Source organism: Bidens hawaiensis, unplaced genomic scaffold (genome assembly GCF_021521415.1).
Source record: "Bidens hawaiensis isolate Kalapana, Puna unplaced genomic scaffold, B.hawaiensis_p1.1 tig00011638_1, whole genome shotgun sequence".
NCBI lineage: Eukaryota > Viridiplantae > Streptophyta > Magnoliopsida > Asterales > Asteraceae > Bidens > Bidens hawaiensis.
This window is the reverse complement of record NW_027491915.1, coordinates 338,913-355,364: the sequence shown is the minus strand read 5'-3', so window position 1 is coordinate 355,364 and position 16,452 is coordinate 338,913. Positions and strand designations below refer to the sequence as shown.

The 16,452-nt window shown below is 35.7% G+C and overlaps 1 protein-coding gene and 1 pseudogene across 2 annotated transcripts; one reads left to right on the top strand and one right to left on the bottom strand.

Moving 5' to 3' along the window:
* The first annotated feature begins 286 nt into the window (after window positions 1-286).
* On the top strand, window positions 287-3,612 carry LOC143538527 (GDSL esterase/lipase At5g45950-like; annotated as a pseudogene). The gene is made up of 5 exons (XR_013136258.1): window positions 287-585; window positions 879-1,009; window positions 1,141-1,385; window positions 2,995-3,240; window positions 3,326-3,612. The product of XR_013136258.1 is annotated as a GDSL esterase/lipase At5g45950-like (transcript).
* Window positions 3,613-11,676: 8,064 nt separating this feature from the next.
* LOC143538526 (floral homeotic protein AGAMOUS-like) lies at window positions 11,677-15,130 on the bottom strand. The gene is made up of 8 exons (XM_077032072.1): window positions 14,797-15,130; window positions 14,573-14,593; window positions 13,072-13,153; window positions 12,854-12,915; window positions 12,660-12,771; window positions 12,541-12,582; window positions 11,992-12,033; window positions 11,677-11,917 (listed from the first exon to the last, which is right to left on the bottom strand). The coding sequence occupies exons 1-8, from the start codon at window positions 15,042-15,044 to the stop codon at window positions 11,741-11,743; spliced, it is 786 nt and encodes a 261-aa protein (XP_076888187.1). The 5' UTR covers window positions 15,045-15,130; the 3' UTR covers window positions 11,677-11,740.
* Window positions 15,131-16,452: the final 1,322 nt, after the last annotated feature.

Sequence of the window (16,452 nt, the reverse complement as noted above, 5' to 3'; positions counted from 1 at the left end):
AATAAAAAATTCCCTAGCTCGGGTCTTCTAGGAGGAAACCTTGAGAAAAACCTCTTGATCACCTGAGCTATAGCTGCCTAGCTAGTGATGCCTGATTGGGAAAATAATATATGATACTTGTAAATCCGAATAACTAAAATCTAGAAGACCCTAGTAATAAATTTGATCAATATGTCTGATAAAGTCATTGAATTCACCACCTAACAGAATTAAAGACCTGTGCAACTTTGCTTCTTTATATAAGCCAGAAGAGAGATCAACCATTCATGCTCAAATTCAACTATAAGCAAAGAAGCTTTCACATTCTCATGCCAAATCCTAATATGATAATGCAGGCTTTTATTGTACTCCTAGCTTTGCTAGTTGTACATGCACAGGCTTTAGACATAGCAAAACTACGGCTTGTTGCATCCAAGCACAATCTGTCTTGCATTTACGTGTTTGGCGACTCTAGCGTCGATCCTGGCAACAACAATAACCTTGAGACTGACCAAAAGGTTAATTTCTTGCCCTACGGGAAAGACTTCTATGATAGCCGCCCCACTGGACGGTTTTGCAACGGAAGACTTGCCACCGATCTCATTGGTACTAAATGCATCATTTCACTACTAGACAAATGAGTAATGGCTTCCTACATATAAATATATGTGTGTGTAAGAGATGAGGTCCAGTATAAGTGAAATTAATCTACTAAACATATAAATTATAACTAAAGTAATTATTATTACTCTACAACTTTAAAATAAATAATTACAATACAAAAATAAGTACGCAGAGTAATAATTCCTATGGTATATATTTGTACGTTTCTCAAGAGTTGTTTATACTTGATCCTAACATTATATATTTTTTATGAGGTATTTTTGTTTAACTTCCAGCGGATGCATTGGGTCACACGAAATATATACCCGCCTATCTTGACCCGAATTTGACAAATGCGCAACTTGCTAAGGGCGTTAGTTTTGCATCCGGCGGTTCTGGTTTCGATGATCTTACACCACAACTATCGGTAACTACATCATCTTTAAGAAACTTACCTCGTTCTTATGGAAAATGGGTCACTTTTTTATTAAAAGAATAATTAGTTGTAAAATTTTCTTTGAGTCATATTTGTTTTTTTTTTTTTTTTGCATGAAATAGAATGTGATCTCATTGTCAAAGCAATTGGAGTATTTTCGGGAATACAAGGCAAGGCTAGGAAGGGTGGTGGGGAAGACAAGAGCTCAAAAAATCGTCACAACTGCTGTGTTTTTATTAAGCATGGGTACTAATGATTTCCTACAAAATTATTATGTGGAGCCCACTCGTTCTAAACAATATACAACAATATACCATCGACGAGTATCAAGATTTTTTTGATATCTGCCATGGCCAAATACATTAAGGTCTCATCTCTCTCTCTCTCTCTTTCATATATTTATTTGTTTTAATGCAGTTATTATACCTAACAATTATTACAAGTTTAATATAACAGTAAAAACCTTAAAAATATGCCGGTCAAAGTAATCAAATGGCATAATTAAGCACTTTTTAAAGATAAACAAACGTTCGAAACAATGGATGTCTCGAAAGACTCACTTCTGGGATAATTTCAAACACGGTTAAAAAACAAAAATTCACAACCAGTTACACCTCGTTATTTACGTAACCAGAGAATATTGAATTTAAACTTTGGATACGAAATGGGAAACGGATGTTGGAAATTTGTATTAAAAGATCAGGAAATGATACATCTACTACTTATATATATTATACTAAAGAATATATTATAAAATAAGTTTTTTTTTTATTTCAAATATGTTAATTTATCATTAAAATCAAAACGATTACAATAAAGTGGCAGACAAACGGGCAACAAGCTGCGCCGCAACCCCTTTTGAATAGCAAAACCAATTCTACTAAAAACAAAGCGTTGGGTCGTAAGAGACGACAAAGTACCATGAACGACACGCTGAACCCTGTTTAGAAAATTAACGGCCTCCGGGGCCAAATAAGTTTATTTTTAACTTTCGGTTTTGTGGAATAAATATAATAATATTACCGTCTTATTTAATTTTTGATAACCGGGGGAACCTAGTTATCCTATAAACCCTGGTCCAGTCATATCACACTAACCGGTCGAAGGATAAGTAAATCACGGTCAAAACTGGGTAGGTGGCCCGGGTGGGATCAAACCAAGGTAAATATGCTCGTTGATGAGACCGGGGTCTTAGGAACACTACCGTTTGACAGTCAAGTCAGTATCGGTATATGTAAATGTATAACAAGAGTATATACACATAAGCTAGAGTATATTTACATATTTAGGTAGAGTAAATGTTGAGAGAGACGTGACAGAGAGGGCTCTTTAATGAGAGTGTTAGGCTTCCTTATATAGGAGAGGTGTGTGAGCTAGTTTTGGTCAATGGGCCGGATTGTATCCAGGCCTAAGCCCAAAAATTCCTGATCCGTACATACTACATACATCATCATTGACAATTCTAGTATCTACAATCATACTATGAAGGGCCGTTTTCAATAATTCCTTAAAGTTTTTGGGGCCTGGGACAAGTAAAAAAACAGGCATCTAAAATCGCGTTCCAATTATGTAATAGATAATTTTACAATTTTACTAATAAAGTTGTCTTTAAAAAGCTCAAAACAAACAAATAATAATAAAATATTACCAAAATGACATATAAATGAAAGTTTTTTTTTATAAAAAAAGAACATTAATTGTGGTAATTGAATCCATTACTTTTGTCTCCATATCTAAAACACTTTCCATTCAATCAAAGAGTTATTTTGTAGCCTTTGGCGTTAAAACAAAATTATATATAAAATATATTTTTTTAACAATTATGGGGCTCTCAAAAGAGTGGGCCTGGGTCTGTTGCACTCTCCGTCCTCCCCTTCGGCCGGGCCTGCTAGGTTGTTCATTATAAATACCTTGTAGATTTGCATGTAGTCATTGTATTCTTATAACAAACATATGTGTGTATCCCTCATATATAGGCAATGCACGCCGAAGGTGCAAGGAGATTGATAATGGTGGGCATGGAGCCATTTGGATGTACTCCGCTTGTTAGAGCGCTTAAAGGCACTGTTGGTTGCGCTGATGACTACAACAAGGTTGCTCTTTCCTTAACTCCAAGATTAAATCTCTCATGGCTACTCTAGGACCATCATTAGGGGTAGCATATTTCTACACGGATATTTATGGCCTCGTATACGACACAATTCATAACCCAGGAAAATACGGTAAGATCAATGCATTGATCGTTATATAATATATTGACACTTATTCAGTTATTTGAACATACATAACATGATATATAAACGACAGGTTTTGTGGAGGCGTCAAAGGGCTGTTGTGGATCAGGATTAGAGTTCGGACCAAGCTGTAAAGGGCTGTCCACTTGTGCCGATAGAAGCAAATACGTTTATTGGGATGCAGTTCACTTCACTGAGGAAATGTACAAAATTATTTCTGATGAAGCTCTTAAAACTCTTATGATGAGTTTCGGCTAACTTTGCATCAACCCCCTCTATATATAATTTATATATATTTAATTAGTTTTGGTTCAGGAGTCTTTGTTGTAGTGTGCTATAATATAATATGTAATGGGGATATGTTCAACAAATTTAATCAGTTATTGTTAAGGAGTCTTTGTTGTAGTGTACTACAATATAATATGTAATCTAATGGGGATATGTTCAATAAATTTGATTTTGTGCATTAAGTCTACTTTATTTAAAATCATAAAAACTTGTTATCAATGCCGGCTTCGAAGGCGAAAAATATTTTGGGCGGAAAAAATTTTTAGGCCTAAAGTAAAATGAGTATTTTGTTGGGTTTAAACTTTAAACAATTTAATTTTTAAATAAGCATACTTGGTTATGATTTGGGTTGTGTAAAAACTTTTGTTTAAAAGTTGACTTAAGCATGTCTTAAATGAGAGTAGATCTCACAACCTTTTGGTTGGGAGTTATACATCTTTGTCAATTAGCCAAACTAGTTGTTATGTAATTTGAGTTTAAACATTAAATATATATATTGCCATAAAAATACATATAATTCTTTTAAAAAAACAATTTCGGGCCTAGCGGGATGTCAGGCTGGGGGCCGTTGACCCCCCCCCCCCCAAGGGCCGGCCCTGCTTGTTATTAGACTCACTAGGTAATCGATATCCGGTTACGCTAGTTTGAACCGGTAAATGCCACTCAGTCCCAACATGAGCACTGTCATGTTTTCATTTCATGTCAAAATTAACATCAGTAATGAAAGCAAAACCCATGCAGTAGAATCAGTACTAACAAGGGGAGAGTAATTAGAAAGTGAGCATTCATTTCTGGAAAATATACAGAAGCTTGGAAGGGAAAATGGCGGATTCCGTTTACTCATATCATGGCTAAGAGCCTAAGAATGAATTGCCTTCCGGAGCTATACTTGACAATTTAGAAAACTATACACATTTTATACACATAATAACGCATAAGATGTTAAAGCACAATGGGTATTAAAGCTTCATGAGTTGGGAAAACTAGCGGTCGTGTCGCGAGGTGGCATTATGACGATTGGAGAGTTTGAGTTTGTATAACTTGTGAAAAAAAGGATTTAAAAATACTAGCAACTAGGTTATTCTTTTATTTTTTCTTTCATATTTAATATAACTTAGGTTATATCAAATTCTTTCATTGTGTTATATCATTATTTACCTTTTTTGTTATCTAGACCCGACTTGTTTTGCTTGACTCATTTTTGGCTCTCTCAGTCTCACGTAAACTCATGATTACGTCATTCGTGTCAATATAATTACACATTATAATACCTTAATCTGTTTTTGGATTTGTAGTTGTGGACACGCGAGCTTAAACGATGAAATTAACATGAGATTAAAAAAAATATATGTTTACAACTTTACGGGCAAACAAGGTCAAAGCTAATTTAATTTTGAAAAAGAAGGCCCATCGAATTAATTTCTGGGCTTCGTATTATATATAGTGGGCTTTTACTGGATGTTAGCTACAATTGAGAGAAAGAAACAATTAGAGAAGAAGTTCGGTCAAATCATAGCTGTTCGTTCTCATTAACAAACTGGTAGTTATAGTAACTACTAACTAACAGCGACTCACTATTACAATCAACATATTTGACCCTCCTTGTGTTCACTTATTACAATCAGACCCTCAAACTATTACTATTTATCTAACAATACTTTCCCCCCATTTTGAATTCTTGACCTCAAGAATTGAACCCGGGAAATCTCAAGTCAAACTCAACTAAGTCCTCCCATGAAGCATCTTCCAGAGGTAAACCCTGCCAATGGACTAAAAGCTGCATAGTTGGTTTATTGCCCTTCTGAACCAGGCGACGATCAACAATTGAACGTGGCTGCAACATAAGGCGGGGGTTTGTCGGCAAAGGAATAACCGGAGCATGCTACCCAAAAGCTCGTTTCAATAATGAAACGTGGAACACTGGATGGAGCTGGGCATCATTAGGTAAGTCCAATTTGTAAGCTACTTTTCCAATTTTCTGTAAAATCAAGAACGACCCAAAATATTTCGGACCCAATTTAGAATGCTTCTGCCTTCTCAGAGTGTTTTGCACAAATGGATACAGTTTTAAGTACACCCAATCACCACTTTGAAATTCTCGTTCACTTATTTTATTGTCTGCGTATTGCTTCATTCTATTCCTTGTTTGTGTTAAAGTATCTTTAAGAATATTAACCATTGCCTCTCTGTCTCTTCATAAATTTTCCACTGCATCAACAGAAGTATCATGTGATATATACGGAATATGGATAGGAGGTGGAAACCCATATAAAGCCTCAAAAGGACTCATCTTTAGGGCAGAATGATAAGTCACATTATACCACCATTCAGCTAAACTCAACCATTTAAGCCACTGATGAGTAGAATGCATACACATGCATCTTAGGTAAGTTTCTAAACACCTGTTTAAAACTCCTGTCTGGCCATCACTTTGTGGATGATAGGCAGTTGAGTAAGCCAACTGAACACCTTGCAGCCTCATGAATTCTTTCCAAAAATCACTCAAGAAAATGGGATCTCTATCTGACACAATTGTCATAGGACAACCATGTAGTTTAAGAACATTATCAATGAATACCTGAGCTACTTGAGAGGCAGTGTAGGGCGATCAATAACTACCAAAATAGTATCCTTACCCTGCACCTTGGATAAGCCTGATATAAAATCCATAGAAACAACTGTGAACACATGAGTGGGAACTGGTAATGGCTGCAACAAACCTGGATTTGCCACTGGTTCATACTTGGCTTGTTGACACTAAGAGCATTCCTTCACAAATGAAAACACTTGCTTATAACACCCCATCCAATAACAGAAAGTTTTAACCTTTCGCAAAGTAGGATAATACCCGGAATGGCCACCCATAGGGGAAGAATGAAACAACTGTAAAATGTCATTTTGTAACTGCAGATCATGGCCCACCCATAACTTGTTCTTTCGTTTTAGTAAATTGCCATTCCATGAAACATTAGGAATAGATTGACCATTTTCCAACTTCTGAATTACAGCCCTTAATTGATCATCAGCCCTCCAAGAATCTTTAATCCTTTCTAACAACAAAGGATTAATGGAACTCATTCCTATTTCAAACAAAGCTAACCCTTGGACCCTAGAAAAACCATCTGCCACAACATACTCAGACCCTTTTTTATAAAAAATTTCATAGTCATACCCCATTAACTTGGTTAACCATGTTTGCTGCAAGGGAGTTGTGATCTTTTGGCTTAACAAATACTTAAGACTCCTTTGATCAGTTTTAATAAAGAATTTCTTGGTAATCAAATAATGGTGCCATGTTTTAACAGCCATTATTATTGCCAATAATTCCTTTTCATATGCTGATAAAGCTTGTTGTTTAGTATAAAGGGCCTTACTTATAAAAGCTATAGGGTGATTATATTGCATAAGAACAGCTCCTAAACCTTTTGAGGAAGCATCAGTTTCTACCACAAAAGGTTTTGAAAAATCAGGAAGAGCCAATACAGGGGCAGAAACCAGAGCTGCCTTAAGTAATTCAAAAGCCGTTGCAGCATCCTTAGTCCAAGAAAAATTGTCCTTTTTAATTAAATCATTTAAAGGTCTGGCTATCACCCCAAAGGATTAAATAAACCTTCTATAGTAACCAGCAAGTCCCAAAAACCCCCTTAAGTGTTTAAGATTAGTTGGAACTGGCCATTGTTGAATGGCTATTATCTTCTTAGGGTCCGTTTGTACACCTTGACCCGAAATTATATGGCCCAAATATTCCACATTTACCCCTGCAAATGAACACTTGGATTTCTTTGCAAACAATATATCTCTCCCTAAAAGGATTAATACTTGTTCCAAATCAATCAAGTGTTGCTCCATTGTGGGACTATACACTAATATATCATCAAAAAATACTAGTGTAGTCTTTCTCATCAATGACTTGAAAGTGGCATTCATCATAGATTGAAAAGTTGCAGATGCATTAGTTAAGCCGAAAGGCATAACTACAAACTCAAACAGTCCTTGGTGAGTTCTAAAGGCTGTTTTGTGGATGTCTTGTTCATTCATTCTAACTTGATGATAACCGGCCCTGAGATCCAATTTAGAAAACATAGTAGCATTTCCCTACTCATCTAATAGCTCCTCAATCAAAGGAATAGGGTACCGATCTTTCACAGTGGCTTCATTTAATTTCCTATAATCAACACAGAATCTCTAAGTGCCATCTTTCTTTTTAACCAGAACTACTGGAGATGCAAAAGCACTTTGGCTGTTTCGAATTGTACCGGCATCTAAAAGTTCTTGAGTTAACTTTTCTATAAAACATGAGTTGGTGTATACCTCTCATTGCAGCCAAAACACTCACCTTTGGCTATTTTCTCTTCAATTTCTTTGTGGGATAATCTTCTAGAATTCAGTGGTTTAGGTTTTAAGAGTGGTGTAGGTAACAAGGAATTATTAATACCTCCCATACCTCTATTACCATAATCAGTAATCTTAGGAACAGAAGATGTATAAGATGGTTTAAAAAATTTTGAAGATTGTATTGAAGACATATTATTGTCATTTTGAACCCTAGCCAACATATATGCCTCTGGTAAGTTTCTTGGCCTAAGTAACTTCACCGGATTCCCAATCTAAGACTTAATTGCCCTTAGAAACAAACTTATAGCATACTCATCATAGATATTAACCCTTGTTAATGCCAAATCAAATTCTTTACAAAACTCATCAAAAGATTGTGTAGTTTGTTTTAAGTCTGCCAAAGTACCCATTGCATATTGATTAAGACTTAAACCAAATCTTGCAACTATGGCTTCATTGTATTATGACCATGGCATCCCTTCAACACTACCACCCCTAGATTTCACAAATGACTGATGCCAAAGTAAAGCTGTATCATCTAAGTGAACTATAGCATAACGAACCTTAAGATTTCCGGGAGTTGCATCAATTTCAAAGAAATGTTCCACTCTACATAGCCACCCTTCCAAATTTTCACCACAAAATCTTGGAAATTCTATCTTGGTTAGGCGATTGTTGCTGTTGTGATAAGGAAAATATTGTGGACTGCTTGTTGAACCAATACCACCATCTGCATTGTGATGGTTATTATTGTTTTGATTATTGCCCAAAGCTTGAATACTTTTGAGAATCTCATTCATTTGATCATGGAAGCAAGGTTATCTGTATTCTTAGTTGTAGCCAATTCCAAACGAATCAGAGCTAAATCATGTTCCTGAACTCTCTGATCCATAGTCTGATTTCGAGTCGTCATCAGAATTGGGGAAACTTTATCAATTAGGGTTTAGGTTAATTGATCAAATTGGAACAGAAATTAGTCGAACAAATGACCAATTTAAAGAATTGAATTGAAAAACGAACATAAATTGATCGAAAGAATGAACAATTCAAAGAACAAAACGGAATAGAAAGATTGATTGAATCAATCGATTGAATTGATGAACAAAATTAACCTAGAATCGGTAGGCTTTGGTACCAATGTTAGCTACAATTGAGAGAAAGAAACAATTAACATATTTGACCCTCCTAGTATTCACTTATTACAATCAGACCCTCAAACTATTACTAGTTATCTAACACTGGACCCAAGAGAAAACCCCTAGTAAATAGATGGCATCATGGCTAGAGGTGCACAAATCGGGTATTAGAAAAACCCGGGTTTGGGTATGGAATTGGGTTTGGGTATGAGCGGGTATTAAAAAATTGGATATTAGTAATACCCAGGTCGGGTTCGGGTCCGAGTATTGGCTTGAAAAAACATACCCTATGTATCGGGTCCGGGTCGGGCATTGAACCGGGTCTTCAATACCAGGGTATTTGAATACCCTATTTCTGGGTATTGAAAAAACCTGTTTTTCGGGTATTTGAATGCCCTATTTCCGGGTCTTAAAAAAACCATTTTTCTGCAATGTTTTTCTGTTAACGGGCCTACTTCGTTTTTTTATCCTAACTACATTTTTTTTCATACAAACTTCAAAGTTCATTCAAACATATGTAAGAAACTAAACAAATGATATAAAAAAACATATATTTTATGTGTTTTAAATTGTTTGGTATATCAAAAAGCGTTGCTCTAAATAAGTATTTATATCAAATATGTGTTTAAAAAAAGATCTGTTGGATGGCGGCTATATATCAGCAGGTAGCCACACAACCACTGTCAAGTGCTATACAGACACATGTGTACAAACACTAACATCCGAGTATGCAAAAAAATCCAGTTCGGGTATGCAAAAAACCCGGTTCGGGTATGGAAAAAACCCGGGTTTCGGGTATAACTAGAACCGGGTTTCAGGTATTATCAGGTAGTTCGGGTTTTAGCATTGAAAGTCATACCCTATCCGTACCCTACGGGTAGGGTTAGGTTCGGGTTTTTTATGCACCTCTAATCATGACAATGGAATCATATGTTGTATTTAGTAACGTGATCAATAATATGTCTAGTAAATTCTTAATTTACCTGCGATATCTATATAATTGTTTAGTGACCCATTTGTTAATAAATATATCAATTTTTAGCGTGTTAAAAGAGGATCATATGATTAAGGATGGAGTGTTACTATAATGTGTTACAGAGACATAACCATGAAATAAGTGAGTAAAATGGGTAAACATGAGTATGTAGGTTTGAATCAAGTTAAAAAGATGGAAAATCACTTTTCTGACCCGTAGGGTGTTCCTTGCGTTAACCGGCATATGGTACATTTTCTTACAAGTGTGCATGCGCGGATTGAGTGTTATGTCCTATGATGACCCATACTCCCAAAATCATAACCAGACTAACTTAGGGTACGCTAACTAGTGTAGCACACACTAGGCTAGGTGTTGCTGCTGTTGTGGTTACCCGCCAAGGTCCATTAACTTGGTCAAAAGTCAGAGCGCTCGGGATTACTCGGCCACCAAAGTCAACTCCGAGTACTCCCTACATAGAGGGCAGCCTCCTAGGGACCGCCTAGCGTGTTTTACAACACTGGCTTTTAGGTAGGCGACTTCAATTTTTAGGCAAAAACTTTCAATTTCCGGCTCTAGCTCAGCATATCACACTTTGGTTCGAGCATTACGTAGCTATTTTCTTCTTTGAGACTATTAGCTCTGCTATACATTATACGCGACATATTGCAATTTCGCTTTGCATTAGTGGACAATTAGTATCAAAGCCCATTAGCATCATCAAGGAAAATGGTGATGATGTTCAACAAAAGCGTCTTGGAGAAGGATGTGAGGTTGACAATTTTGTGACGTGTAAGGCCAATATTTGTGACTTGCGATATCAAATTACGAAACCCATTATTTATTCACGGTCAAGATAATAATTAATGTCGACGAGAGGTCCGGACATGAGACGAGAGCTTCGATTCACGCACTTAGCTTCAACGGGAAGAAAGTTTCTAGAATGTTTTTAGTTTAGCTACAAACAGGACTTTATTGGTTTTATTTGTGTGTGTGTTTTGTATTGTGTAAACAGCCACCCAAGGGTAGCTCACCTTGGGTGGGATCGGTTCGTTTTATCTTATGAATATATTATTACCGGTTACGGAGTCGTTTAATATTATCTTTATATATTTGTTCGATCGATTGTTTATACCGCACCCGTCTCGCACGTTTATCAAGAACAAAACCGTTCGTTGTCGGATCCGGTTTCGGAACCTACATGACGTATGCTGAATGATCTCACTACTAGGTTTGAAGGTTCGATAAACCGCCATTGTGCTTGAAGGAATTTGTACCTTGATTGTTGTTCAATCTATCTTATTTAGTCTCTCAATCCCTTCACATTGGTTTCATCGTTGTATCTCTATATATAGTAGATTAATAATACATGACATTTGACGGCGTTTTCATTATTCAGTTAATCTAAGGGGCCTAATCTTAACACACACAAGAAATGATTATACCAAGTAACATATAAGTTGCTCCACAACATGTAATAGACTGCAGTGTTAATCTAGAGTTCTTCATTTTTAAATAACTAGGTAACTAGTTAGTGAATTTTATAGCAAGCACATATCCTGGTAGTCCTAGTTAATTAATAAGGTTATCACAGCTCTAGTTGAAATGACCAATATCGAATAACACACCACGACTGCCATCATTACTACCTGCAAAAACACATAATCACAAATAAGCTACCCTTGCTCAAAATGTTCACATATTGTGCTTTTACTATCAAGAAACAATTAAGTTTTTAACGTACGTATGTGTTTACTTACACCAACTTGAGAGGGGTTTGGTCATGGCAAGGGTAATCGTTATTAGGCTGCAACTCATTTGTTTGAAGGTAGTTTCGACCGTCGAAGGACTGATGTGGTGCGAGCTGGTAATCAGAACTTCCAGGCATCAAGCTCATGTGTTGCTGCTGCTGAGCTCTTTCGTTTTCAGCAATCTAAATATTAATTAAACATTATATATTTATAAAATGGATTGATTTTTTAGAGATGGATATGGAGATATATGTACCTTTGCTCTAAGGAACCAATTGTTGTTGTGCAGCTCAAGTTCCTGCGTCACAAACCGTCAACATGAATTAACATATACTTAAAAATATGCATAGCTAATGCAAGAGTTAGGGGACTCCTATTTAACCCGTGAAATGGGAAAATGGCTAGAAAGATCCAACATAACAAAGGGCATCACTTGGGCTATGAGTAAAGTACTGAGCTCATAAGCGTACAGAAAGGTTTTAACGAGCCATATCATATCCCCAGTTGCCTAACCCGAATTCCATTATTTTGGATTCTGGTTTCATCACTAAATATTTCTCCAAAATTTGCAATTTCCAATCATTCCATTTTTTTATAAAAACGCGGAAACAAATACCCTTATGTAATTTTTTCCTTGTCAACAATATTAAACTTTCTTTAACATATAATTCTCTATATTATCTTTTTTGTGCTATGCCTCACTGTCACCAATGAGCTTACCATGATGCTTAGTTGCTCACAGAAAGAAAAGTATCAAATGCCCACAATAGTTTAAAAAGTGAAATAGAGGTACTTAATTACTTACCCTTTTGTGCATGTACTCGACTTCAGCAAATAAAAGTTCATTCTGCAGTTTTTAAACATAGAGAATCCAAATGAAAATTGTGAAGATTTCAAGTATTATAAATGAAAGAAAGAAGATACCTTTTTCGACCGAGTTCTGCTAATTGCTTTCTCTAACTTAGTTTCAAGGTTCTTGAGGTCCTTCAAAGGCATGTCTGTCAAAGATTCACCCATTATGTTCTTGTAAAATTGCCTTTACTCACAAAAAAAAAGTTATTAATGTCTTTTCATAAGTATATTTATATATGAAGTTTCAAGGTTCTTGAGATAGCTACTTGTTTTGGTTCTGAAGGTTTGCAATTTGATGACGCAGTTTTGTAGCTTCTTGTTGATAAAACTGTAGTTTCACGCCGACATATTTCATTAGAGCACATGAATAATGAATAATCAAATGCTCAAATAAATAAATGTGTAAAAAATCGACAAAAATGTGATCATTTATTTTAAGTTGTTTGCTGTTGTGGGTTTAGTAGTATAAAATATGAAAGAGTACCTGAGCATTGGCTTCAGCAATCGAACCATTGCTAGATGGGTCTAAACATGTTTTTTTGTACCTATCGATCGTCGCTTTAACACTGCAACATCGATCAAGAAAACAAAGTAGGCCATCAACGCACGTAGATTTGCGTAACAACATTATTAACTTTTATCATTTATTTTTGGGCCTTGGGGTTGAACCATTCTAGGTTTAACACTTATATATATGTTATGAAGAAAAGAAAACATAAGGGGTCTTTTAGGGACATCAAACACCCATATAGCCTCATGTATAGCCCTATGCGGAATTAGAAAGTAACATAGGATTAAATCATAGTACGCAGGACCCAAACAGAAGGGCGTATAGAAAGGTGTTTAGGATGTCCCTGGTAGAACCCAAACAGAATTAGAAACATAGGATTTAATCCTAATCTATAAGCAATAGTAATTATTTGATATTCCTAGATGGAAAGTAACATTTTTTTCTTTTGGTATAGATATGTTTCTTGGCTTTGCCTATAGGATAAATTGATGTCCAGACACAAAGAAACGCATACTTTCAACACGCAATCTTAATTCATAAAGCATTTGAAACAGTAGGACATGTCTATGATTTTAAGGAAACAGAAAATGTACTAATTGAATAAAATCTCACTTTTCTCGGAGATCTTAAGGAAACCAAATATGCACACACTGTATATCACCTCAGTTTGGTCGAAGCTACTGATTGGTTCTCTCTGCCACGTTGTCATCACATCTATCATTATGATTGGCTGCCTATTTCTATGGCGAGGATTGCTGCCACGTGTCTTGGAACTCTTTACACAATGGATTATTCAGTTAACCCTTTACTCTCATCATAGATCCAAAATCACTGTTCTTTTTTCACTGTAATCTATGAGTAAATCAGAGCCGTTCATTTCATGTCACACATTATTGTACGGATTCTCTCTCTCTCTCTCTCTCTCTCTCTCTCTCTCTCCATAAACCACTATGCGATAATCTAAAGAGTGAAAACCCTAATTTCTAAGAATACAAATAAAAAATGAACTAAGTAATTCTTTCTTATATAAACTTGGTCTAATTTGGTTCATCTTGACATAATATTAGAGGCTTTTTGACAGGCAACTATACTTTTTCTTTATATTTTAAGAAGTTGTAGCAACTAGCTAGAAAAACAAGAACAAGTGATCAGAAAAAGTCCAACAAATTTGAAATTTGATCTCTCTTTTTATTATTTTTTTATTCTTTACAAGACATCTATTTTGAGAGTTCTTTCACTTTGCTTTTATGATGCTTAACTGACGTATGCTTATTAAGGAAGTGCCAAAATGATGCAAGTGTTGAGCAAATAGGAACTTGACAACATATTGCGTTTGTGTGTGTGTGTGTGTGTGTGAGAGAGAGAGAGAGAGAGAGAGAGAGAGAGAGCTAAAACGTCAATGAAAGTAAGCTGATCTAAGAGGCCTGCAAATAAACTTCCTAAATCTCTGCTTACTGGCTTGCAACGTATCCACTTGTGACTTCTATATTGACATCTTTAACAACAGATCTTGAAGGTACCATAATATGTAAGAAAGATAAAATAAACATAATCTCTTTGAGGAAAAGAAACAAACACAAAATGCAAACGACAACTTAATCTTTGTTCCACAAAAAACCCTAAGAAAAAGTTAAATATCTCACAAATAACTTATAATAAAGCTTTTGTGCACTTTGTTCAATCTCCTCTAGAAGTTGCAATTTATTACGACCAGAAAACACGGCGTCACAAAGAACGGACAACTCATACGCCTTTTTGAGCAACCCATTGCGACGCTTACAAAAAGTCACCTGCCGATTTGTGGTGTTCTCGATCCGTTTGATCTCGGTCTTAATTCCCTTCCCAAGCTTATTCTCATGTGGAGATATGTCTCCAGAGTCATTTGGAAACGACATGGATCGGTCGGCACAGCTGAAATCAAGCTCAAAAGCATCAGAATTTTCCATGAATTCTAAATCAAGCTCAAAAGAAATAATGGGTGATGTTGAGGGATGAATCTTTATGTATATTTACGGAGAGAAACTAATCAATTAAGTTTCAAAATTTTGTTTCTTTTTCTTGCCTTTTGAGGGCCTTCCTACAAACCTAAACAGGAAAGATACAAAAATTGGAAGGGGATGTGGGTAGAATTGAAGATGAGTTTTAATAAAGTGGATAATGACCCTTTATCATGAAATTAACAAACTCATTTAATCTTGATCACTCCCAAAATACCAAAAATCTTGTTCATAATTTTGGTATATTATAGTTGTGGATTTATTACAAGAAAACTATAATTATATCTATATATGTTCTTGGTTGATCATCTTCAATCTTTGAGAATCACTCATGTGCTATAATCCTTAAAAGTTAAAAAAAGAAGAGAGAGAGAGAGAGAGAGAGAGAGAGAGAGAGAGAGAGAGAGAGAGACCTTTGAACCCTGAAGCTAGTCTATGATGGGTGAATGAACTTTGTGTCTTTGTTCAAAATAACACTCAATCTATATTTCTAGGAAATAATAGGCAACATGTTTTGAGTTACATAAAGGCTATTTTTATTTGGGAAAATTAGGTTAAATAGTTCGATCCAAATATCTTGAGTTTGCAAATGCAACATGTTTCACAAGTTTTCTTATTTTAATTGGTGTTAGTCTCATTTTGTTTTAGTCTTTTGTATTGTAATTATATGTTTTGGGTTTTAGTTGTTAGTATTGAATGTGATAGGCCCAAGATAAATAACGTTGTAAAGCCCATTGGGCATTTGAAGTGACTTGATTCTCATGCATACTTCCCTATAAATAGGAAGCATGCCATAAGAAGTGAAGGGGTTAAGAGTTGATCAATAGAAAACCTTTTGCAAACTCTACTTACTTTCTCTCTTTCTCTCAAACCACCCGAAAATAATATCTCAAGATCCGAGACCGCTTAAGTGGCTTAGTGTGATTTCCGCTAGCACTAAGCTCGGTTGATCCAAGATTATTGTTAGATCCATCCGCGTTGGGACCTACAATTGGTATCAGAGCTTCGGCTTACTAGTTGAGGGTTTTGGATCACAACCTTAGGTTTTGATCTTGAGAAGAAGAAAACAAGTGTCCTTGACAAGAAAATCACAAAAACAACAAAAACAAGAAAACTACAAAAAGATTCGGCTCCAAAAACTTCATAAAAATGTCTTAGAAAGTGTTCGTGGTGAAAGTTTAAAGTGTAGTTCTAGATCTAAAAGGTTTTAGGCTTAAAAAGGATAAATTTTGGTGTTACAGGTTGTTGAAAAGTGTTAAAATTAACAAGTTAAAAATTTCGCTTCTCATGGCATCAAAATCAATGTACCGACCTTTGACCTTGTACTGACAAGTTAGGTGGAACAGATCCCGAGAAA